This window comes from Denticeps clupeoides, chromosome 20, assembly GCF_900700375.1.
Source record: "Denticeps clupeoides chromosome 20, fDenClu1.1, whole genome shotgun sequence".
Lineage (NCBI taxonomy): Eukaryota > Metazoa > Chordata > Actinopteri > Clupeiformes > Denticipitidae > Denticeps > Denticeps clupeoides.
The window spans coordinates 12,208,768-12,232,413 of NC_041726.1; the positions used below are offsets into that span (position 1 = coordinate 12,208,768).

At 44.4% G+C, this 23,646-nt stretch overlaps 1 protein-coding gene across 1 annotated transcript; it reads left to right on the forward strand.

Annotated features, from left to right (window-relative positions):
* The first annotated feature begins 1,317 nt into the window (after window positions 1–1,317).
* On the forward strand, window positions 1,318–20,702 carry atp1a3a (ATPase Na+/K+ transporting subunit alpha 3a). Its single transcript, XM_028963682.1, has 21 exons — window positions 1,318–1,544; window positions 7,795–7,908; window positions 8,402–8,461; window positions 9,034–9,237; window positions 9,454–9,567; window positions 9,739–9,873; window positions 10,333–10,450; window positions 11,161–11,429; window positions 12,670–12,868; window positions 12,989–13,233; window positions 13,842–14,034; window positions 14,115–14,427; window positions 14,763–14,913; window positions 15,641–15,809; window positions 16,139–16,293; window positions 17,726–17,849; window positions 17,973–18,118; window positions 18,333–18,463; window positions 18,600–18,701; window positions 18,889–18,980; window positions 19,450–20,702. The coding sequence occupies exons 1-21, from the start codon at window positions 1,539–1,541 to the stop codon at window positions 19,476–19,478; spliced, it is 3,069 nt and encodes a 1,022-aa protein (XP_028819515.1). The 5' UTR covers window positions 1,318–1,538; the 3' UTR covers window positions 19,479–20,702.
* Window positions 20,703–23,646: the final 2,944 nt, after the last annotated feature.

Consider the following 23,646-nt stretch of genomic DNA (forward strand, 5'->3'; position numbering starts at 1 on the left):
CACACAACCATGCACAGATGACATCGGCAAAGTTTCCAAAAACAATGCGTAATTGCCTAAGCTCACCCAGCAGGTGCTGGACGTAAAAATAGACCCGAGAGCTCAGGGGTTCACTCTGCTGCTCAGTAGGAAATACTTCACTCCTCTTCTGTGACCTTTACCATTTGTGACGAAAACCAAAGCTAAACTTTAGACTTTTTTGTGACTATACATGGTTGGGGTATCTGGACATGTTTTGGCATTAGCTACACTTTTAAATCTTCTAGTGTAATTGCTTTGTTTATTTCTCGATTGCGCTCCTCCGGGGAGATAGATGATCCGTTGGTGGAAGATGATCCGTTGGTGGATCATTATGGTGTATCATAGTTATGTGGTATTCGTGTCTTGCCAAGTCTTCCCAGTCGAAACACTGTCCAAAATATCTTGGTGGTTCAAGGTTGCAAACAAAATCCATGAGCAAAACAAAACAAAAAGAAGGCAAGGTCATAATCAGGGCTGCTGCAACCGCACAGCCAAACCATGCAATGGTCTACGATCCTGAGCTGAAAGGAGATCCCTGAAAACGGCCGATTGTGTATTTATACTACAGCCATTCATCTGCAGTAAACCATGCAATATGTACTTTAATTGGAAAACGATTAAAGCATTTTCCCCAGCGCCATCATAGAGAGTTGGGTTCCATGAAGGACCTTCCAGGTCTGTTTTACCTGGGGTCTCCAATGTTCCTTGAAATAAACGTAGCAATTATTCAAATATTTAATTCCATAATAGCATAGTGTTCTATGACTGGTCCTCTTAGACTGGTCCTAGGCCGCCTAGCGGTTAAGGAAGCGGCCCATAATCAGAAGGTTTCTGGTTCGAATCCCGATCCGCCAAGGTGCCACTGAGGTGCCACTGAGTAAAGCACCGTCCCCACACACTGCTCCCCGGGCACTTGTCATGGCTGCCCACTGCTCACTCAGGGTGATGGGTTAAATGCAGAGGACATATTTCGTTGTGTCACCGTGTGCTGTGCTGCAGTGTTTCACAATGACAATCACTTCACTTTCACTTTAATTCGTGGTTATGGCCTTTTTTCTAAATAGTGTCGTTTCAGAGCTTCTACGTTCACGTTCACTAACAGTTCAGTACAACCTGTAATTCAAGCAAGTCTGGGGGTCGTTTACAAGTTTTAAAGCAGGCCGCCCACAGTATTTTATTTTTTATTTTTTTGTCTTCTTCCGCGACGCTGGCAACGCATCCATCGCCCGGCTCTGCTTTAATCGGCGGAGCGACGCGCACGAACGCAGCGCAGTGGTGCGGTCCCAGTCCGCCGTCCGCGGCGGAGGGATACGCTCGCCGCTTCCACTCGCCGCACCGTGCGCCTCCACAGCGCGTGCAGCTGCGCCGCAGGTCGCGTTCACGAAGCTTCCTGACGCGCCGCCGCCGCCGCCGCCGTTCTCACCCCATCCCCGAATTGGACAAGAACCCGCCAGCGGCGCTTCTCCGAATTAAACCGCAGTCCGCATAAAAACACTGAGCCGCCTCGGTGCGCCGCCATGGGGGTAAGAACACCACATTATTATGATTATTGTGCTTATTAATAATGTTTTTTTTTTTTTATAAGGGTAAGTTACTGGTTAAGCTCCTTTTATCTACATGTCTAGTATAACATGCCCAATGCACGCAGTTGGTTTAAACATTATTATTCGTAATCAGATCTTACAGAATAAATGGCGAAAATGGGGGGAGGGGAATAATAACACGCACATTAACTTCATCCTGCCTCTTTTTTCCATAAAAAAAAATGTTTCACGTCTTTCGACGGGGATTTCTGTGGGGTTTTTTTTTTTGCCACAGCGCGTAAAACGGAACGCGCCGATTCCCCGGGATGTGTAGCGTGTGCGTGAGTGTGTGTGTGTGTGTGTGTGAGAGAGATGAAACCGGCGGTCCGTAAGATACCCAGTCTAGCACCCTGGCCGGTGCGTCATCATGCGGTGATGATGGGGACCTGGACCCGCTGCTGTTAATTGTTCCGCATTTTCCCTGTCAAAACGCAGGAATGTCCGCGTCTCCGGGGTTGGGGTGGATTTGGTACCCGGGCATCTGAGCCCAACCCGCCCCACCCGAAAAAAACCTCCAAAAATCCTCCAACATGTGAATATCACGCGTGTAATGTTCACCACGCGATTCCCACATTTACAGCATTTCTCGGATTTATCAACGTGAAGAGGAAGAGCCGGGTCGGGGTCGGTGCCGCTCGGCATGTGTTGACAGCGTCGCATGTGTCGCGGTGATTATTACTCGGAATGGAAAAGCCGCATCGGACACGCCGGGCGTGGGGGAGGGTCCGGATTTGGGGCAGATCGGGGCTTTTCCTTCTTCGTTTGGTGGATTAACGCGCATTGTGGGTTGTGAAAATCAAAAAGGCTGTTTGCCCGAGACCCTGGGCGTCACCCGCATAACCAAAAAACCAGGATGTGCCCGAAAAGAAATCAAATTTCACGTTTCATCTTAAAACCGATCGTATGGGGGTGTCGGGGGGGCTGTAATAACCTTCCCACAACGTCTGATCGTGTCCTTCAGCCATTAGAGCTCATCCGCTCCGGCTCACATCCTCCATCACATTACGCGCTTGCGAGTGCACCCTGCTGGAAATGGTGCCACGGCGCCCGAGGGGGAAACCGCGGGACCGAGGCCGCCGGTGGACGGGGATTGGAGGCGTCTGGGTGGTGGGGGGTGGGGATGAAGGCGGAGGTGACCGCAGGGCGGCCGATCGATACGCGGAGGTTCCCCGGCGAGAGGCGGGAGGAAGGTCTCTCCTCATCCTGCGGACTGGCGCCAGCGGAGAGAGGGAGGGAAGGAGGACGGGGGTGGGCGTGGCGGGGTTTCGTGTCACCTTGAGGATGCCCGCTGTCGACAGGTACCTGGCAAATAGTCAGGTGTGGCTGCGATGGATGGAATGATTTATTTCGCGGTGTCGTGCACAGAGAAGGTCGGCCAAAGGGAGCTGGAGTCAAAATGTAGAAATAAAAAGGAACGGATCCGAGAGTCGCCAGATCTGTGGTTTGCCGGGCTTGTTTCAGGTCCACTGGCACCCCAGGGACACCCGCCCCCTCTAATCTACCTGCCGCCGCCGTGTTATGTAAGATGGAGGAGGCGGAGACTGGTGGAGCGAGCTGTGAGTCAGGCCGAGAGAGAGAGAGAGGAAAGAAAGGAGGATTTATATATATAGTCCAATCAATAGACCATCTCTTCTGACAGATGGAGGATCTCTGCCCGATGTGTGTGTGAGAGTGACGTCCATAACGATCGGATTTCAGGGTCACCCCAATCCCAGCTGCTGGGACGACACGTTGAGTTGGTCGTATTTGAAATGCGCCCCTCCTCTGTCACCTGGTGCGGACGACGCTGAGGTCAGCCGCAGGCCCCTTCTGGTTGAGACGAAAAACAAGATGGCGGCCTGGACGATACGGAACGTTTTAAGTGAGCTGCTCCGGCAGCACAGGCGACATGGCGGTTTTCCGGGAGGGATCTCAGTGGACCGGCCAAGACGTCCCACTGTAATCAATTACCTGTTCCTGGCTGACCCCTAAATGTCCTCTGTGGGCGATCCGTGGTTATACAGTCAGAAAAACCAAAAAAAACGAATCACTAAGAAAGTGCTTCTGCTTTGCTTTATTTCTAATTTTAGAAATAAAGGGTGGCTGCCCATTGGGACACTGGGAGCAGGACGGGGACAATTATATACAATAAATATTTAAACAGGTTTATCTGAAAATCAAGCCATGTTTTTACAGCATTACTGCCGGGAGCGATGCTGAAATGTGATGAGCTTCTGGCAACTGAAATAGGACTAGTCTCTGTTCTAATCTTCAACATGTCTCCAGTTGACATTTAATATAATCCTTTTCAGGTCAAAATGCTTCAAATTTCCAAAATCTTTCTGCTCGTTTCCAGGGATTAAAAAAAAAGAGTTGAGGCCTGCTGCAATCTTCTTAGCCGTGCACGTGAAAGCGAATCGTCATAAACGCCATCAAATACGTCATCGTAGATGTCGTCTTAGACAAAGAAGAACGGGCAAAGCACACATAGTGTAACTCCAAGTAAAGCTACATTGTACAATACGTCTGTTTTTTGACAGATAATCGCCACTCGTGTACCGTAATGTACTTTTAGCATTTCGCTGTCACCTAATGTATGTCACCCGCATGATTTGACGCCATCGATTGGGATCGCCCGGTGTGCGGCAGCCATCACAACGTCCACTCCCTAGTTGCCACGAGCTCGTAACCCGCAAGAGTCCTACATGGGTGGCGTTGGCGTGATGTGTCGATCTTTTGATAAAGGATGTCCGCCCACTAGCGTTGGGTCAATAATGGAATTTTCAATATTGATCACACTTAACTAGACGCGCACTGAAACACACATCTAATTAGGCAGGAGTTGCCATGACGTAGCATGTGACCATGAATTACTTTCTCTGTGTTTACATGCAAATTAGATTGAATTGATTAAGATTTTCAAAGCATTTGTGACCACCTGCCTGATATTGAGTAGGTTCCCCTTCGGCCACAATATCAGCCCACACCCATCCAGGCACGGACTCCATTAGACCTCTGAAGGAATGCTCTGGTGTTGCGTTCCACCCTACGTGGTAGTAGCCTAGTGGGTAACACACTCGCCTGTGAACCAGAAGACCCGGGTTCAAACCTCACTTACTACCATTGTGTCCCTGAGCAAGACACCGAACCCTGAGTGTCTCCAGGGGGGGACTGTCCCCTGTAACTACTGATTGCAAGTCGCTCTGGATAAGGACGTCTGATAAATGCTCTAAATGTAAATGTGTTCCTCAGACCTGTCTTGAACCATTTTGCAGTGTGGCAGGACATGTTAGCCTGCTGTAAAGAGGACACTGTTGCAGGTCGTCACATATTTGTGTTGCGCAGCCGAAATAAATGCAACACACATGGCATCCATCCCGGCATCCACGCAGGAGGGCTTTAAGTAATACAGGAAACACACGCCGAAGAGAGACATGAAGGCCCGCTGTGGAAGGCTCTCCGCTCCTCGGCCGAGGACATCCAGAAATGTCTTCAGGAGGCCAAATCAAATCAACGGAAAATGGCTCTGGCCGCCGCCGCCTTCCCATGCGCCGGCTCGTCACATTCTGCCTGATAATGGGCCCTGCCGCAGCCACCCAGCTGCCGACTCCGCCATCGTGCCGGATCGCTGAGCATCTGGAACCTTCTAGCAAGTCGAGCGCACGGCCACTGGCTGCAGTGGGGTCAGCGGCTGTTAGCCCGTAATATGAATGAGTGAGCATGAGCAGCAGCCCGAGAGGCGTTCAACATGCGACGCCCTTCTTTCACTTATCACTATGCGCCGTGCTTCGCGTTCACTAGTGAAAGGTAAGAAATACATCGTATTTATTATTACGTAATTAAATAGAATAGAATTAAATAGAAAGTGCGTGTGTGCGATTGTTCTGGGTTTAGTTTCTCTTCTTCAAGATACAGTACCAAGCAGTTCCTTTTTGTTTTATCTATTCGTGTAAATCCTGGGGGCGTCTACCTTGCACTAGCGAACACGCCCCACGCCTAGTCAGCGCTGAAAATGGCGCCTGTTGTTTCTTATTAGTAGTATTTGTCGGTTGGTAAAACATCCCAGACAGCAGCTCTTTATTGACCAGAAGCTACACGTTGGAGTAACATTGCACGAAACAAGGCAGTGAACGGATGTCTGGACGGGACATAGAATGCGCTAATAAACACAGCTAGCGTGGCAAGTAGATGCACGCGGTGGGCCTTGTTTTAAGGACCTGGGGCGTGGTTTTAAGGCTCGCGTTGCACTGTTTCTCGTGGAGTGTTGCTCATTTTCTATGCACACGCCCGTGACCCCAAAATAACACATTATTTGCGGTTGTTTTACTCTTCTATTTATTAAAATGAGGTGTGGCTGGGTGCATTAGTGGCATATTAAGGCAGCAAACACCGAACTTTTGACCAAAATAGAGCACTTCTGTAGTCAGTGGTGTGTTGATAAATGATCATTTACGCTGCATGGCATTGGAAGTGGTTCAGAAACCAGTCAAAGGTCTTTTAAAGGCGAAGTGATGTGCCATTCTTATTGGTTTATTATGTTACACCCCAAAAGACACCGTTGAATAAGTAAGTGAATTCCGACAACATCTTCTGCCTTGTGTTGGACTTGGACATGTCACGAACCCAAGGCGAGACAGTACAGTGATCCATGGATGTCGAAAAAAAAAAAAGACAAAACGAGACGAGAAAACTGGGAGGCAGGACAGGAGCTGAGTCTCTGAGTCCAAACGAAGGCATTCAATGACTGAGCGGCCATCTTGCCCTTTTAAAGGAGTCGCGTCACCTGGTTTCCACTGTACTCCTGGTCATGTGAGTGGGATCACGTGACAGGACACGCCCTTAAATGATTTTTGCACTTGCAGCTTTTTCACTGCGCCTCGTATGTGGTGTGTAAGGTGAGGGGTTGCTAGCTTGACCATGAGAGTGAATGAAGAAAGGCTGGAGTGATGGATGAAGGGGAGGAGAGAGTGGGATTTACTGTTGTTCAGTAGGTTAATCCTGGCCAATAGTAAACAGACGTAATCCTCTGTTACTATCACAGCCAGATGATGGGTCACGGGGGAGCTCACGACAGATGGCCCTACTGATTCTGCGGCCACACACACTCACACACATATACACACACTTTTTATTTCTTGGTGGGGACCTATTGTGTTGTTATAAATGTGTTATTGTGTAACAATCTCTGTATGACCAGACCAGTCAACTTCACTAAACCATAGAATAAATCATTTTTAGCCTAGGAAGTTTCTCTAATTTATTTAATTTATGTACGGAGGAGCAAACAGTCCCCATTAATTTATCATCCTCACCGAGCTATAAGCACATGTAAACATAAGTGAAAGTGAAGTGATTGTCATTGTGATACACTGCAGCACAGCACACGGTGGCACAACGAAATGTGTCCTCTGCTTTTAACCATCACCCTTGGTGAGCAGAGGGCAGCCATGAAAGGCGCCCCTTCGAACCTGCAACCTTATGATTAGGTGGCCGCTTCCTTAACCACCAGACCACTAGGCATTGGAAGTTGCACACATACCACAATATTACACAGATGAGCCACACCGTTTTTTACAGTTCACGACCACCTCAAATTCACGAACACATACATACACACTTGATCTGAATGTTTGTGTGCTTTCTTTCTGGCTTGAAGTCCCCGATGCTGCGTGAGGTTTCGGTGATGACAACTCCAACCAAAACCAACATTCTTCTTGCAATTAAGCTGTTCTGCCACCCAGCTATTAAAGGCATCATATTTTTTAATGCTGATGGTTTTGTGAGTTCTCAGCCCTGTGGTGTACTGAAAAGACTGATGTCAAGATAAAAACTATTTTCAGCTGATTAAATTCATGAGGGTTCTTTGGAGTCTTCTAGATGTCTGAGGCTTGGCCCAGTTTCTGTCTCAATTTTTAAATAGATCTCAACAGACTGGGGAAACATGACAACACAGCTCACGGCTCGGTATAACCTTCGATCGATTACTGAAAACGTCGCAATAACAAAAATGTCTGCTCCTCTGTGCTGTGGCAGTGAATGTGGGCATGAACAACTGCGAAAAATGAACAGTCCGATCCCATGATCATTTTACTCATTTCTACATTGACCCTTGCTCTAGTGTTTGCTAATTTGATGAACAAAAAATGTAAATATACTAAAATCAGAATAATCTTGAACAGGTTTGTAAAATTTATCTGGGAATGTGTTGCAGTACGGACGGTCGGACAGCTACCGCGTGGCCACCACGCAGGACAAGGATGAGAAGGAATCTCCCAAGAAGAAGGGGGGAAAGGACCTGGATGACCTGAAGAAGGAAGTTCCGTTGGTAAGAGCCGCAGCCTAAATATCCTGGATTCGCACTCAAGATACTGTATTAATAACAAATGCAAAAAATGCTAAATTCTTTACTCATATGTTCTTGTAACAATAACATAATCCATTGGTATTCAATAATGAACAATGCAGATTCATACATGCCATATGAGCACAGATCAACGATGTATAAGTGATTCTAGATACACACATATGCATGCAGGCATATCTACAAAGAATGCAGATTCGCTGGGTTAAAGTGTCTGAGTGTCTCCAGGGGGACTGTCCCTGTAACTACTGATTATAAGGTCCTCTGTATAAGGACGTCTGCAAAATGCCAAAACTGTAAATGATGTCAGAACATCTTGTTGCTGATTTCAGAACAGATGTTTAGACAGATGTAGTCTCCACTGCCCTGAAGCATACAGTTGAAACGGATTAATAAGGTTAATCCAGCATTCTGAAAGATCTCTCTCTCTCTCTCTCTCTCTCTCTCTGTCTCTCAGACGGAACATAAGATGTCCATAGAGGAGGTCTGTCGGAAGTACAACACTGACATTGTGCAGGTACGACCTTGAGTTCCTACCTAGTTTGTGAGCATTCATTTGCTCACTGACCCCAATACAATTTTCAAGTACAACGTTTAAAACAAGCGCAGGTCTGTAGTATCTTTGCTGGCTTTACATAGTGAACCACTTCACATGGTGCTGCGTGGGTTGCTTCCATATTCCAGCACCACAGCAGCTTGTGTCCTTTTAAATGTCCTTTTTTAAATGTTAATTACAGATGATCTATGCCCAAACCCATTTTCATTAGTTTAGTTGAACAATATTTTGGTAAATTTGACTTTTTGTGTTTTTATTTACATTTGCACAAATTTCAGATAACGTATGGTCATGAAAATTAGCCTCAGAGTAATTAAAAAGTCAAGAAAATCATTTTATAAAAATGAATCTTTGCAATGGATGGTCAGAACCCACTACATTTTGGCCGCTTTGTCCTAATTTGCTTGATATGCTGTTATGGAAAGACAAGGTTCTTATACATGGGAGCAGCCTGCAGGGATCAGTTTCACAGAGGATAACTTACTCATACGTACCTTACAGACACAGCATAACGCTTTCCTCTTCTCCCACAGGGTCTGACCAATGCCAGGGCAGCCGAGTATCTGGCTCGTGACGGACCCAACGCCCTCACCCCGCCCCCCACCACCCCCGAGTGGGTGAAGTTCTGCAGACAGCTGTTCGGGGGCTTCTCCATCCTACTGTGGATCGGCGCCATCCTCTGCTTCCTGGCCTATGCCATCCAGGCTGCTACTGAGGACGAGCCAGCAGGAGACAATGTGAGGGAGAGGGACACACACTTTTAATTGCACACACATACACACTCATTGGTGAATAATTACATAACATACATTTTAAATAAGATTTTCTATGCCTGTCTTATGGATTATTATTATTCATACGGATCAGAAAAATATTGTTAATTTGTCTTGAATAAATATATGACACATACAAATCATTTTTTACTAAAACAGTGTTTTTTCTCTTGGTTTCAGCTGTATCTGGGCATCGTGCTCTCCGCTGTGGTCATCATCACCGGCTGCTTCTCCTATTTCCAGGAGGCCAAAAGTTCAAAGATCATGGAGTCCTTCAAGAACATGGTGCCCCAGGTACACGGGCCAGACTTGATCCACCCTCTTTTCACGGCCCTACAATCATGTGCAGTCCAAAATGACCATAATATTTTCTGTTCAATTTGTGATTGTTACAGATTATTGTGGGCTGATTTGGGCTTTTGTGCAGTAATGAGTTGTAATGAACACCCCTCTGTCTGCCCACAGCAAGCGCTGGTTATCCGTGAGGGTGAGAAGCTGCAGATTAATGCAGAGGAGGTGGTGGCAGGAGACCTGGTGGAGGTGAAGGGTGGAGACAGGATTCCTGCTGACTTGAGAATCATCTCAGCTCATGGCTGCAAGGTACACAGTGGTGGCAAACTCTGTGTGCCATGCTTGTTGTGTCTCAAAATGACAATTCTGTGTACACAAATGCATCATTTTACACAAAGAGCCATACATACACCCAGGGTGCATGGAGGGAACAGGTGGATTTCCCTGATTTCCCCTGAATCTTTTTTAAATTACATTCCTGATGCACATTCAGAATACAGAAATCTGGTACGTACACTGCCGTTGATAAATTTAAGGCCATTTAGAAATGGTTTCAAGATAACATCAAAAGGACCAGCCTCTGGACCAACACCATAATTTAACATGATCAATGTGCATGATCACTTTAAAATGCACTGCTATTGATTTAGGTATTGGCTTATCATAGAAATAATAAAAAAAAAACTGAATTTACTACAAGCTCATAAAATGATATAAATGTGGTGTATTTCATGAATGCTTCATGGGAAAAACACATTTTTCTCCAAGGTGGACAACTCCTCTCTGACTGGAGAATCAGAGCCTCAGACCAGGTCACCTGACTGCACCCATGACAACCCTCTGGAAACCCGCAACATTGCATTCTTCTCCACCAACTGTGTTGAAGGTATGGTCACCATAGAAACAGCATCCCAGACCCCTCCCTCTGTCAGACAATCCCTCTTTTCCTCCATTTCTGTGTCACTTCAGCTCCTCTGTCCGCCACTGTCCTCTCTGCTCCTGAACCAGCTGAACGGAAAATCGCTGCCATGGCAACAGCCTCGGTCTCTTTCGCTCCCCATCTGATGTTGCACTTTTCCAGCACCCACGCTTCTCCTCTCCCTCCCTCTTGCTCTCGTTCTCACTCAACTAAAATGTTGTCACTGTCAGCGCTTCATGTTTGGTGCTGCAGTTCCTCTCACTTTCGGCTGCTTTCCTCCACACCTTCCTGTCTTTCCTTTCTCTGTTTTTTCCACACCCTGTCACCTTTAATCTCTCGCCCCGTCAGCTCCTCTGTGCTGTGGCTCTGAATGTGGGTATGAATGGCTGGCTCAACTCGGGTCAGGGGGGTGATGAGCTGCATATGCTGGCACTTTACTTGACAGTCAGCGATGATGCCGCTTGAGTGTGGAAATGACAGCTCTGCTTCCACCATGTGGTTGAAATAAGTATTGCACAATTGCTTTTATGATTGCATTATTATAATATGCTATGAAGCTATATTTGTCCATCTGCACTGCTGCAGCACCTTTGAAACGATTTCGTTGTTGTTTGCTAAATATTTCTTCAATATATTTCAGTCGTTTGGGGAATAAAATGAATGCTCTTCTCTCTCAGGCACCGCCCGTGGCATCGTTGTCTGCACTGGTGACCGCACTGTCATGGGCCGCATCGCCACCCTCACCTCTGGCCTGGAGACCGGCAAGACACCCATTGCTAAAGAGATTGAGCATTTCATCCACATCATCACGGGAGTGGCGGTTTTCCTGGGCGTCACCTTTTTCATTCTCTCCATCATTCTGGGCTACAGCTGGCTGGAGGCTGTCATCTTCCTTATTGGCATCATTGTGGCCAATGTGCCGGAGGGTCTACTGGCTACTGTCACTGTAAGTCTGTCTGTGTTGGTCTGTGTGTGTTTGTGAGACTTTACTGTCAGTGTCTGTGGGTTGAGGAGATTATTGATTATTTCCATATTAAATGTCCAGATTATGTTTGATTCTGTCTACTTTGACTCGAATATAGTACAAGCTCCCCCTTTCAAAATCTTATTTTTACACAGAAAATGAATTGAAAGCACAGGTGACCAGCTCACTTAAAACACTGTGTTGTATTTGGCGCCATCTACTGGTGTAGCCTACTTATCTATATGATGGTCTGTGTACCTTAAAAGTGCATTTTGTCCATTACACAATGTTGTGTAACCTTACAAAAACAAATGAGTAGTTTCGTAAAAAAACCTCTAGAAATAGAAACTCTAAGGGATAATGTCTTCTTGCTCTTAAATATCTGCCCAATCGTAGTATGTGACACTGACATTGACATCTTTGAAGTTGTCGTTGTGGCTTGTTGTGATTTTTTTCTGTTTCTTCGGTATATTTATTTAAAGTGACGTGTTTGTGAAGTGACGTTGTTCCGTGTTTCTCTTTGTGAATCGATTGTGAATGTGACTCTTTGATCCTTATGTTTGTTTTTGTACTTCCCGTGGTGATATATGTGCTTTTTGTCAATGAGTGTCTCTCTCGATCTCTCCCTCTCTCCTGTGTCTCAACTGTGACTCTGCACATGTGGCTCTGTGACTCTGTGTGCGTGACTGTCGCTCTTCTCTCTCTCTCTCTCTCTTTTTGTGTCTTTTCCTGTCTCTGTTCTTTTTCAGACTCTCGTTGTTAAAATCATTAAATCCGGTACATTATAGTTTGAACGTGAACTAAATTGCTGCTGAATGCAACATTTTTGGCATGTGCTGTGCTTCATGGCTGCTCTGTACTCTTTTGCTTGGCTGTTGTGCCTGAGGCTCCACTGTTTCTGCTTCTATGGGCTGTACTGTGCTTAAAGTCTATGGTACTTTATTCTAATACACAACTCTATGTTCTACTAAAGTACTTTACTATGCTACCATAGTATAAACGGTATTTTTTGCACTGCTCTCTGTATACATGAGTCTATGGGACCTGTCTGGTACTGATTCCTCTCTGATTCTCTCTTCTTACTTTCCTGCCTGCTCCTCACTTTCTTCACCTCATTTTTTTATCTTTATTTCTTTTCATCTGCTCTTTTACACTGTTTCTTTCCTTTGTTTGTTGTGTGCCTTCTTTCTTTCTTTCTTTCTTCCTTTCTTACATTCTCTAGGTGTGTCTCACCCTAACTGCCAAGCGCATGGCCCGCAAGAACTGCCTGGTGAAGAATCTGGAGGCCGTAGAGACGCTGGGCTCCACCTCCACCATCTGCTCTGACAAGACAGGCACCCTGACCCAGAACCGCATGACCGTGGCCCACATGTGGTTTGACAACCAGATCCACGAGGCCGACACCACCGAGGACCAGTCTGGTAAGGAAGGAAATTGCTTTGATTAGACAATTTAGTATTACAAATCATGTCTATATAAGTAGATAGAATGATCATTAGATGCTGAATTTGTAATTATATATTTTTGGTCCCTATTTGCAGGTACTTCTTTTGATAAGAGCTCGGTGACGTGGGTGTCTCTGGCCCGCATCGCTGCTCTGTGCAACCGTGCCGCGTTCAAGGCGGGACAGGAGTCTCTACCCATCCTGAAGAGGGACGTGGCCGGAGATGCCTCCGAATCAGCCCTGCTCAAGTGTATCGAGCTGTCCTGTGGCTCCGTCAAAGCCATGAGAGACAAGTACAAGAAGGTGGCCGAGATCCCATTCAACTCCACCAACAAGTACCAGGTTTGTGCTCAAACTCTTTGCACTTTATTAGCAAGTTTGTTGGTTCCGTCATTCACAGACTTTGACCTTGTTGGACTGGGTTTGTAAAACTGACTCACAAACCAGGGCATTAATGACTTCAGATTTTTTCAGATCGACATATCTGTCAAACAGCTCCAGCTGGCCTTCATACGTCCCCTCAGAATATATATCATTTGTTAAAAACAATATTACTATAAAAAGACCAGCGTCTCTGGTGAATAATAATCCTCCTGCCGACCCGGGCGGCTCATGACAGGTTCAGTTCCACACACACAGCTACATCTCTAGGTGTTTAGTAAGATGTCCATTCTCCTTCCGTTGCTCAGGGAGTCATTCGCAAAAAAAACAGTGCCAACTTGTTAGCCTCTGACGTCAACACAATTACAAAACGTCTTTTCTGTTCTATAGCATTAACAGATATTTTTTAAATGATGTTAATCTGATATAAAAGTGGTTTTTATATCCCTGGAACATCATGGTGTTGACGATGGGTATGGCTATACAAAAAAAGAATAACAACAGGGAAAACTGCCACTGAGGCGAGATACATTTGTTTCATTTCGTAAAAATACAGCATTTTTTCCCAGCTGTCCGTGCACGAGACGGAGGAAGCCGACGATAACCGCTACCTGCTGGTGATGAAGGGGGCACCAGAGAGGATCCTGGATCGCTGCTCCACCATTTTGCTGCAGGGCAAAGAGCAGCCCATGGATGAGGAGATGAAGGAGGCCTTCCAGAATGCCTATCTGGAGCTTGGAGGACTGGGGGAAAGAGTCCTGGGTGAGAGACAAAAAAAAAAAAATGTTAACCCAGGTTTTATTATATCAAAAAGGTAACTAGTTAACATTTTATCTCTCCAGGTTTCTGCCACTTGCTCCTACCAGAAGACAAATACCCCAAAGGCTTCGCCTTTGACACCGACGATGTCAACTTCCAGACGGACAACCTGTGCTTCGTTGGACTCATGTCCATGATCGACCCCCCACGTGCAGCCGTACCTGACGCCGTGGGCAAGTGCCGCTCTGCTGGCATCAAAGTTATCATGGTGACCGGAGACCATCCCATCACTGCTAAGGCCATTGCCAAGGGCGTGGGCATCATCTCTGAGGGCAACGAGACAGTGGAGGACATCGCCGCCCGACTCAACATCCCCGTCAGCCAGGTCAACCCCAGGTAACGTACAGGCACATGCATAGGAGACTTAACTTCACATGTCTCCTGCAGTCACGTACAAAATGTCCATCAGCTGGTTGAGTTCCTGCTGGCAACACTGGCATTGAACGTAGCAAAAATAACAAAACCATAAAAGATGTGCTAAAAAACAAGGAAAGTTATGGTGCGAGTGTTTCACTTGCTCTTGTAGACAAGGTTTGCAATTATTAATTTCCTCACACATACATATCTGATCTAGTCAGATGTTCCTCAGATCAGAAAAACAAGCTCTTTTATCTATTTTCAACATTCAGAGGCACTTGTTTTTTTAACGCGTTTTTCACTGTGTGTACCAGGGATGCTAAAGCTTGTGTGATCCACGGCTCGGACCTGAAGGATCTGTCTCAGGAACAGATGGACGAGGTGCTGAAGAACCACACTGAGATCGTATTTGCCAGAACGTCCCCACAGCAGAAGCTCATCATTGTAGAGGGCTGCCAGAGACAGGTACACCACCCTCCACCTCCCTCTGCCTTTTTAAATTCCTTTTTCTCCATTAATCATAAATCCTGGTTATATACAAAGGTGGGCAGTAACGAGTTACATTTCCTCCGTTAGATTTACTTGAGTAACTTTTTGAAAAAGATGTACTTTAGGAGTAGTTTTGTAAAGCAATACTTTTTTTTACTTTTTTACTTTTACTTGAGTACATTTGTGAATAAGAAACCTTAGTCTTACTGCTTACTACATTGAGCAACACTCGACTTGTTACTTTTTTAAACATTTATATGCTACCAGTAGATCTAACACATTTCACAATTCACACAAACTTGCGGGCAAAAATGGCAGATGCAACTGCCTCCATTGCTAAAACTACTGATTGTAAGTCGCTCTGGATAAGGGCAAATTCTGTAAATGTAAATGTGAACATTTTGGTAAATTTAGTTTTTATTATTATTAGGAAATAGTACACTTATAACATTTATATATTTTCTGGCCGAATACATTGTTTCTAAAAAACTATTTCAAACAGTTACTCAGTACTTGATTAGTTTTATCACTACATACTTTTGTGCTCTTGCTTAAGTGATTGTTTGGATGACTACTATTGTACTTGAGTATTATTATTTTGGAGTAACGCTACTCAGACTTGAGCTACATTTTTGGCTGCTCTACCCAACTCTGATTCTATAGCATTCATACCAATGCTGATAAAAATCTCTTTTTCTCTCAGGGTGCTATTGTGGCCGTGACTGGAGATGGTGTCAATGACTCTCCCGCTCTGAAGAAGGCTGACATCGGTGTTGCCATGGGAATCTCCGGGTCAGACGTCTCCAAACAGGCCGCTGACATGATCTTGCTGGATGACAACTTTGCCTCCATTGTTACTGGAGTAGAGGAGGGTGAGAGATCGGGAGGGAGACAGAGAGCATACAAACCTTTTACTCTCACACACCATTGGGATTCATTTTAAACTGTATTATTAAATAATACAAAATATAAATAACAACCAATAAACCTTAGCCTGGAAATGCATTGTGCTTCTTAAGATTTTATCCCTCTGTTAAAAAATTGGTGCTAGAAATGACTTGTGTGATCTATCACTCTTGACTGAGAACAAATGTGTGTGGTGGAGCTTTAAAAAACACTGAAGAGAAAATAGGTGGGGAAAAAAGGCATGAAGAGGTGAAGGGGTCTAGGAGGGTCTAAATATCTTCTGTGTGTCTTTCAGGTCGTCTGATCTTTGACAACCTGAAGAAGTCCATTGCCTACACCCTGACCAGCAACATCCCAGAGATCACCCCCTTCCTGTTCTTTATTATGGTCAACATCCCCCTTCCTCTCGGCACCATTACCATCCTCTGTATTGACTTGGGCACTGACATGGTGAGGCACACACACCCACAAACCAGACTTCAGCCCTCTGACACTACACCTACAGGCTTATATTTGTGTTAAACAGAGCAGTGGGAATGACAGATCACTTGAAGTCCATGTTTAATTGAACAAGCCTTAAGGCAATTGTATCACAATTTCACTTTCACTTCCTGTATTTCTTACTAAATTCCTGAATTTTTATTTTGAATTTTATTATGAATTTCACTTTTTTATGTCCACATCGTTTTGTAGTTAATGGCCTAACTTCTTATGGTAGAAATTTCTATCTACCAAAACAGCTAACTTCTACAAATAGAATGTTCGGTTTGTAACCAGAAACTTGCATTTTAACACAATACCATCTAGTGGGTGGTAGTAGCCTAGTGGGTAACACACTCGCCTAAGAACCAGAAGTCCCAGGTTCAAACCCCACTTACTACCATTGTGTCCCTGAGCAAGACACTTTAACCCTTAGTTGCTCCAGGGGGGGACTGTCCCTGTAACTACTGTTTGTAAGTCGCTCTGGATAAGGACGTAAATGTAAATGTAGTGGCAGACCGTGGTATAGCACTTCTAACCACAGAAAAGTGCCTGTAATTCTATGGCTGTATTTTTCTGTGTAATCAGGTATTCAAGTGCTTATAATCAGAGCCATGAAACAATAGATCCTGGATTCTGAAGCACTCATACAATGGAGAATATATGTTCTTTTTAATCACTTTTTAAAAGAATCTTTTCTAGATAGCTTGAATAGCTTCAAATTAACTACACTATCTTTTCAGATACCCCACCAGTGAGATGTAATGCACCTACTCATTTACTGGTCAGGATTTTTTACATTATAGAACAAAAGACATAAAGACATTGGAGTAAGAAACAACACACGTGATGTTATGTAAAAATGCTGTGATGGCAGCATTTCAAACTCTTGGCTTCTCTTGACCACCTTAGTTAGACAACGGGTTAGATGGATTCCAGCAATCCTGAGGGTTTATGCTGAACCCCTTCTTATAATTCACTCGTGAATTATACCATGAAAAAAAAATCATCAAACATACTTCACTTTCTTCTGATACAACTTTCTTCTGATACTTCACTTTCTTCTGATATGTTTCTTATGTTGGATTCTTCAAAATGGCTTCCACCCCTAGTCTCTGTGAATGCTTTTCTCATGAATATATCCCACAATACCTAACATAAGAATCATGTTACGTAACATGAAAATAGAGGCTGAGAACAGATCTATATAGAAAATCACCCCTTAATTTTTAATCCAGATCTCGTCCAAATCCCAGCACCAGCAACACAGATGTTATTTAAAAGTGGTTCTTCACAACCATGACACCAATACTGTTTTCAGAACACTTTTCACAGCACTTGCATGCACATTGGTACACTCAGTTTATGCATAAATTGGACTTATGACCTCTCATGTTCCCAGGTGCCAGCCATCTCACTGGCCTATGAGGCCGCTGAGAGTGACATTATGAAGCGCCAGCCCAGGAACCCCCACAGAGACAAGCTGGTGAACGAGAGACTGATCAGCATTGCCTATGGACAGATCGGTGTGTAGAGAAGCACGCCGACATACACATAACATGCATCTAAAGACAGACTTTATACAATCACAATACTAGTGGTTAGATTTTCATCTCCTAATTCTAGTATTTTTTTCACTCTCTCTGCAGGTATGATCCAGGCCTTGGGTGGGTTTTTCAGCTACTTTGTGATTCTGGCAGAAAATGGTTTCCTGCCATCCCTGCTGGTGGGTATCCGGCTCAACTGGGACGATCGTTCCAACAACGACCTTGAGGACAGCTATGGTCAGCAGTGGGTCAGTATGCAGATTACAAAGCAATAATCAAATTTTGTTTTTTTACTGGTAATATTCTGTCGGCTGAAAGAGTTCTATTCAAGTATGCTATGCAGAAAGCATTTAAATCAGTACAGGTTTCCTTAAAATCCTTCCCAAGGATGTTGTGGAGTTCATTTTACTCTTGTTTTACTTGTATAATAAGATGTACACTAACCCGAGCCCCCTTCTTCAGACGTACGAGCAGCGGAAGATAGTGGAGTTCACCTGTCACACTGCCTTCTTCGTCAGCATTGTGGTGGTGCAGTGGGCTGATGTCATCATCTGCAAGACCAGGCGTAACTCTGTCTTCCAGCAGGGCATGAAGTCAGTACCGCTTTCCATTCACTTATCCTTTGTTTTCAGTCTGGGTTCATTCGTTTGTTTGTCATTTATTTGTTCTCTCTGTAAATCTTCCACTTCTTGTTAATTCTGATCATTGCCACCATGTGTGTCTCAACAGGAATAAAATCCTGATCTTTGGCCTGTTCGAGGAGACGGCCCTTGCTGCCTTCCTCTCCTACTGCCCTGGCATGGATGTGGCGCTTAGGATGTACCCGCTGAAGTGAGCACCATTTAATCTCATAGTGCTGGCGCCCTCTAGGGGTGGAGCACAGAAAAACCTCAGTTTCTGTACGGCGCGCTAGTCACTGTTGCCACTAATTATCTCTCTACTGCACAGTAGATGATTGACACAATTTGCATTTTGTCCTTTTTTTTTTCTATGTCTGTATTTCTTCATTATCTCTTAGACCAAGCTGGTGGTTCTGCGCGTTCCCTTACAGTTTCCTCATCTTTGTTTATGATGAGATCCGAAAACTCATCCTGCGTAGAAACCCAGGAGGTACGTCACACTCCAGACACACACAAGCTCCACTGACATTTACTCATGTGTGGTGTCTATATACCACAGTCTGGTTGAATATTACGTTTTGATTGGACGCTGGTTGCATTAGAATGAGGCAGGTAGGTTCAGATTTAAGACAGAAAAGACAACAAAAATAATAATTATTGTTATGTTGCTTTTCTGTTATGTAAAAGAAAAATATCTTGTTATTTGTTGGACAATCAAGAGCAAAACAAACCAAATAAAACCATGCAAAAGCAATTTCTGTCAATTCCCTGTGGCCTTTACATATACTCTCAAATGTGGTTGAAGTTTACTTAACTTTACTTAAATTTTACTTAATCCAGTCCATTGTATTAATTGTTTTCTTGTTGTATGTTATTTCCTATTGACGAGTATTTGAAATAATCGGGTGAGATCATGTAATTGGCGATAATTGATGTATAATTCTTCTCTTTCTCTTTAGGTTGGGTGGAGAAGGAGACCTACTATTAAATTATCACAACATTCTAAACTCTTCACGTTCATCCCCATCTCTCACTCTCTCTGTCTTTTACTCTCTCTTGCATTCCATCCCTCCACTCGTTTCTCTCCATCCTCCTCCTCTCTCCCCACACGGGTCATTACACAACTCCACTCCGGTGAACATCACAAATCTCCCACTCTCTCCCTGCCACCGGGAAACAAGAAGAACTGCCAAGACGACGAGAGGACCAACGGCAGAGGAGGAGAGGAGGATCGACGCCCGTTGCCTCCGCCTCCGTCCTCTGTCCTTTTTTTGTTTTTCTACCCAAAGACTACAGCTTAGTCTGCCAACACTGTTGTGACGTTTATTACACTGTTAGCATTACTGTTACTACACGAAATGTGCATTTACTTACACTGGTCTGTTTCTATAAGCTGGTGTCACTATTCTGTGTCTGAGAACGGGCAGCTGCGTTTAGATCCCGCCTCCTACCACGCCTCTTTCTGACTCTCTTTCTCTGTCCATCTCGCTCTCATGCTGTCAGTCCCATACCTGCACACCGAGCGTAACTTCTCTAGGAGCGTTACTGTAAAATAGAGTTCAAGATTCTACTTCGATTCACCACCGATCCGCTCACTGACTCCCCCTACAGGGGGAAATGGATGGCACCTCCTCCACAACCTGCCACACCCCCTTAAAGCCCCGCCCTCTGCCCCCCCTCGTCTGGTTTTCCTGCCACAGTGTTGTTGTTGTTTTTTGATAGACAACCGATTGTTTTGTTTTTTTTAAACAAATGTTGGACATTTTTTACTTGCGTTTCATTTTCGGTTTTCTCCTGAGAACTGCTTGTTGTTTCGTTATTTTTGTTTTTGTTCATTTGTTGTTCTCACATGACAAAGCACACCACGCCCGTTTCACTATTTTTATCCTCCTCTCCACATCCCTCTCTCCTGCAACGCTTCCCAAACCCTTGACCCCCCCCCCTTGGCCGTCTGTCCCTGTCTGTCTGTCTGTCTGTGAATGGCGTGCAAAATCCTCCCTCCCTCCCTGCTTCTCTCAACCCTCACCCCATCCCCTGTTGAAAAGAAGAAGAAAAAATACAAACAACCTGTGTGTGTCCTAGGAAAAAGAGATTTCTCTCCGATTTCATTATTTAAATAAGTGTGATAGCAGTGAAATAAGGCGATGTAACCATACATGCCAGACAGCAGCAAAAAAAAAATGAAATAAAAAAGATGGATCTCTCTTTTTCAGCTTGGTCTCCGTTTGTATTTGTCTTATTGGTTTGTTCACACGTTCCTCCCAGGAGGCCGAACACGACTGACCCGATCCGTGACACTAAGTGTCGGGGATCGCTTTTTATTGAGTATGAGTGAACGATGACAAACCTGGCCCATCCAATAAGGTTGAAAGGAAATGTAAATACGCAATACATACAGTATGCAGGCATACAAAAGGGGCAAATAAGATTGCAAGATTTTGGATGAATTTTACCATGAAATGATACCAGACCTGCTGTGGGGACTAAAAGGACGAGTGAAAATGTCATAATCAGTTTTTACAAATGATTAGCGTGACTGGCTGAAACTGTTAACATGACGTATAACAATATTACATTCTATCATAATATACATTACACAATAATAATTTGAGAAAATTCCACAATATTTACTGCAAAGCTCTTACATCAGTGTTTAATTTCATCACACGTTATTACAACGTTCCGTTATTTTTCCTTATCAGATGTGGACTCTTAAACCCAGCTGGGGACATGGACATGAACACAGCTCTACCTGCTGATTATGGGAAGCTGACATCCGAATGGACTCGTGCTGGTGTACATGTTGAATTCTCTCCGTGGTTTTCTATTCTTGCATGACTGAGCGAAGATTTGTGCTCATGTTCATACGTTAAATTAATATTCCATTCCTTCCCGACGCCAGTTACACTGTAGGATACAGTAGGAAAGACGCTATTGGGGGCTTTCTTAGACCATGCTGACATTCACCACGTTAGTAGACTCCCGTGTGCCGCGTGTGTATCTGACCCTGAAAAATCCCCGCCGACGCCGGCAGGATTGCTGACTGGGGTTTTACCCCTGAGGAGGGGGAGAGAACACTGCGCTTCAGTCAGCTGCAGCTTTTAAGGGTCCTTTAAACTCTGACATCAGGCCTTTTCCATTATTTAAACGCAACAGACACTGATCTGAGACCAGTAGCATGAATAAATAACCACTACTACTGTACTGTACTAAACAAAAGCACAGTAAGCATGGTAAAATAGCACTGAATCATACATAACTTTACTTAAACTGCACTCAGTAAACATTAGGTTTTATAAAACATATAAAGTGCCATTTGATGTGAACAATATACAGAGCGCTGATGTTTATTGATTTATGCATAAAAAGTAAATGCAGGAGAAAGAGGAAATGTGAAAGCAGGAGACTTTGCCTTAAGGGTGTAGGTCACCCTTTTACACGTGATTTGCATGGGAACCTCGCTGGACACTCGGCCAAGAAAGCAAGAAAAAACGAAAAAATCTTCCCTTCCCGATCCGGCCCTTTTGGACATAAAAGCAGAGCATCATCAGAAACCCAATTTTTGCTTTGAAGGCCGCGGGACAAGAAAAGATGAATTCTCTTGTTAGTCTCACCGTCCATTTTGGGATCATGGCAAACAAAGAGCAACTACAGTATGAGTAAAACACGTTCAAATACACACACACACACACACACACACACGCTGAATCCTAAACAGAAGCACAAACATGCCTGGAAGCCACCTCTCCATAACAACGGAAATATGTCCTCTCATTATGATGCGTGCACACACACACACACACGCACACACACACTCTCCCCCACTCTTTTGTCAGATGTCCTCCCCCTCTCACTGTAATCTCGCCACACTGCCCCCCTCCCCTCGCTCCACTGTTCTGTGTGATAGAATATCGATCGGCTGCCTCCTCTCTCCAACCGAGGGGGAACCTGAGGGGGGGCGGGGGGATTGGGAGACGAGGGGTTGGGGGGGCTTGTCAGACATGCTCCAAGGTCGTCGTCTTGGCAACGGGAGAATGGGTCAGAGGGTTGCCATGGCGCCTAGGTCACTGGGGTCAGGTGTTTGGGGGGGGGCCGGAGTGGGGTGTCAGTGGCTTGGCCGGTAATGTTTGGAATCACACAATGAAATATCACACCTATAACCAGACAGGAAATGCAGGAAATACAGCTGACGTCCCAGCATCGCGCAGCAGGACGCACTCACATGCAAAACGAGAAAACGGCTCCGTTTATAACGTATTTACATCCTTCCCCCAAATAGGTGCTGTAACAAGTCACAATTGAATCTTAAATTCCATCTGCAAAAAATAAAACAAGATTTCCTCCTTTTCTGATCCTGGAAAACTTTGCTTCGGAAAATTCTTCAGTCCCAGTGATACTAAAAAAAAAAGTATAAAAACTATAATAAAAACATTTATACTATAATGTTATACTATTAATATTAATATACAAGAACTGTGAATTTCACCTGAATTGCAATCTAAAAAACACTATATTAATTAATATGAATTTGATATTAATACCCTTTCGCCACATGCCATTCCCTATAATATGTTAATTCCAAGAAGACATTAAAGTCCAAAGTTCTAAGGGTCGAAGGTTAAGCCAGGCTTATTTGTATTTGACCTTCAATTTTCTGTTTACAATCACAGCTTTCGGCCAGTGAACGTGTTCATTTAACACGGCTTAGCCGTGATGGGAAGGTGGGAAAGCAGCCTTGCATGAGTGGAACAGACACCATCAGAACCAGTTGCAGAATTAGAAATCAATAAATACATCAGCCGGTATTAACAATAATCACTAAAAAACAGATATGCCAAGTAGAAAGTGACTGAAAAACATAGAAAAATATACACAGAACAAAGACAAACGTATATAAATGACATCCACTCACTGAAGGGCAGAACATTAACAGCATTTGTGTCTAATTTACAGAATAGGCAACCAAACACAGAATGACATATTCCACTTCTTTATCTAGGTAAAATATTGGTATTATTATTATAATACCAATATTATATCTAAATAATATTAATCATGCCATTGTTAAATAGAGAAGAGCTGGTGATGTTCTTATCATCTTAATAAAAATTAATGTCATGTTCAATAAACAAGCAGCAACGGTTCATTATTCATTA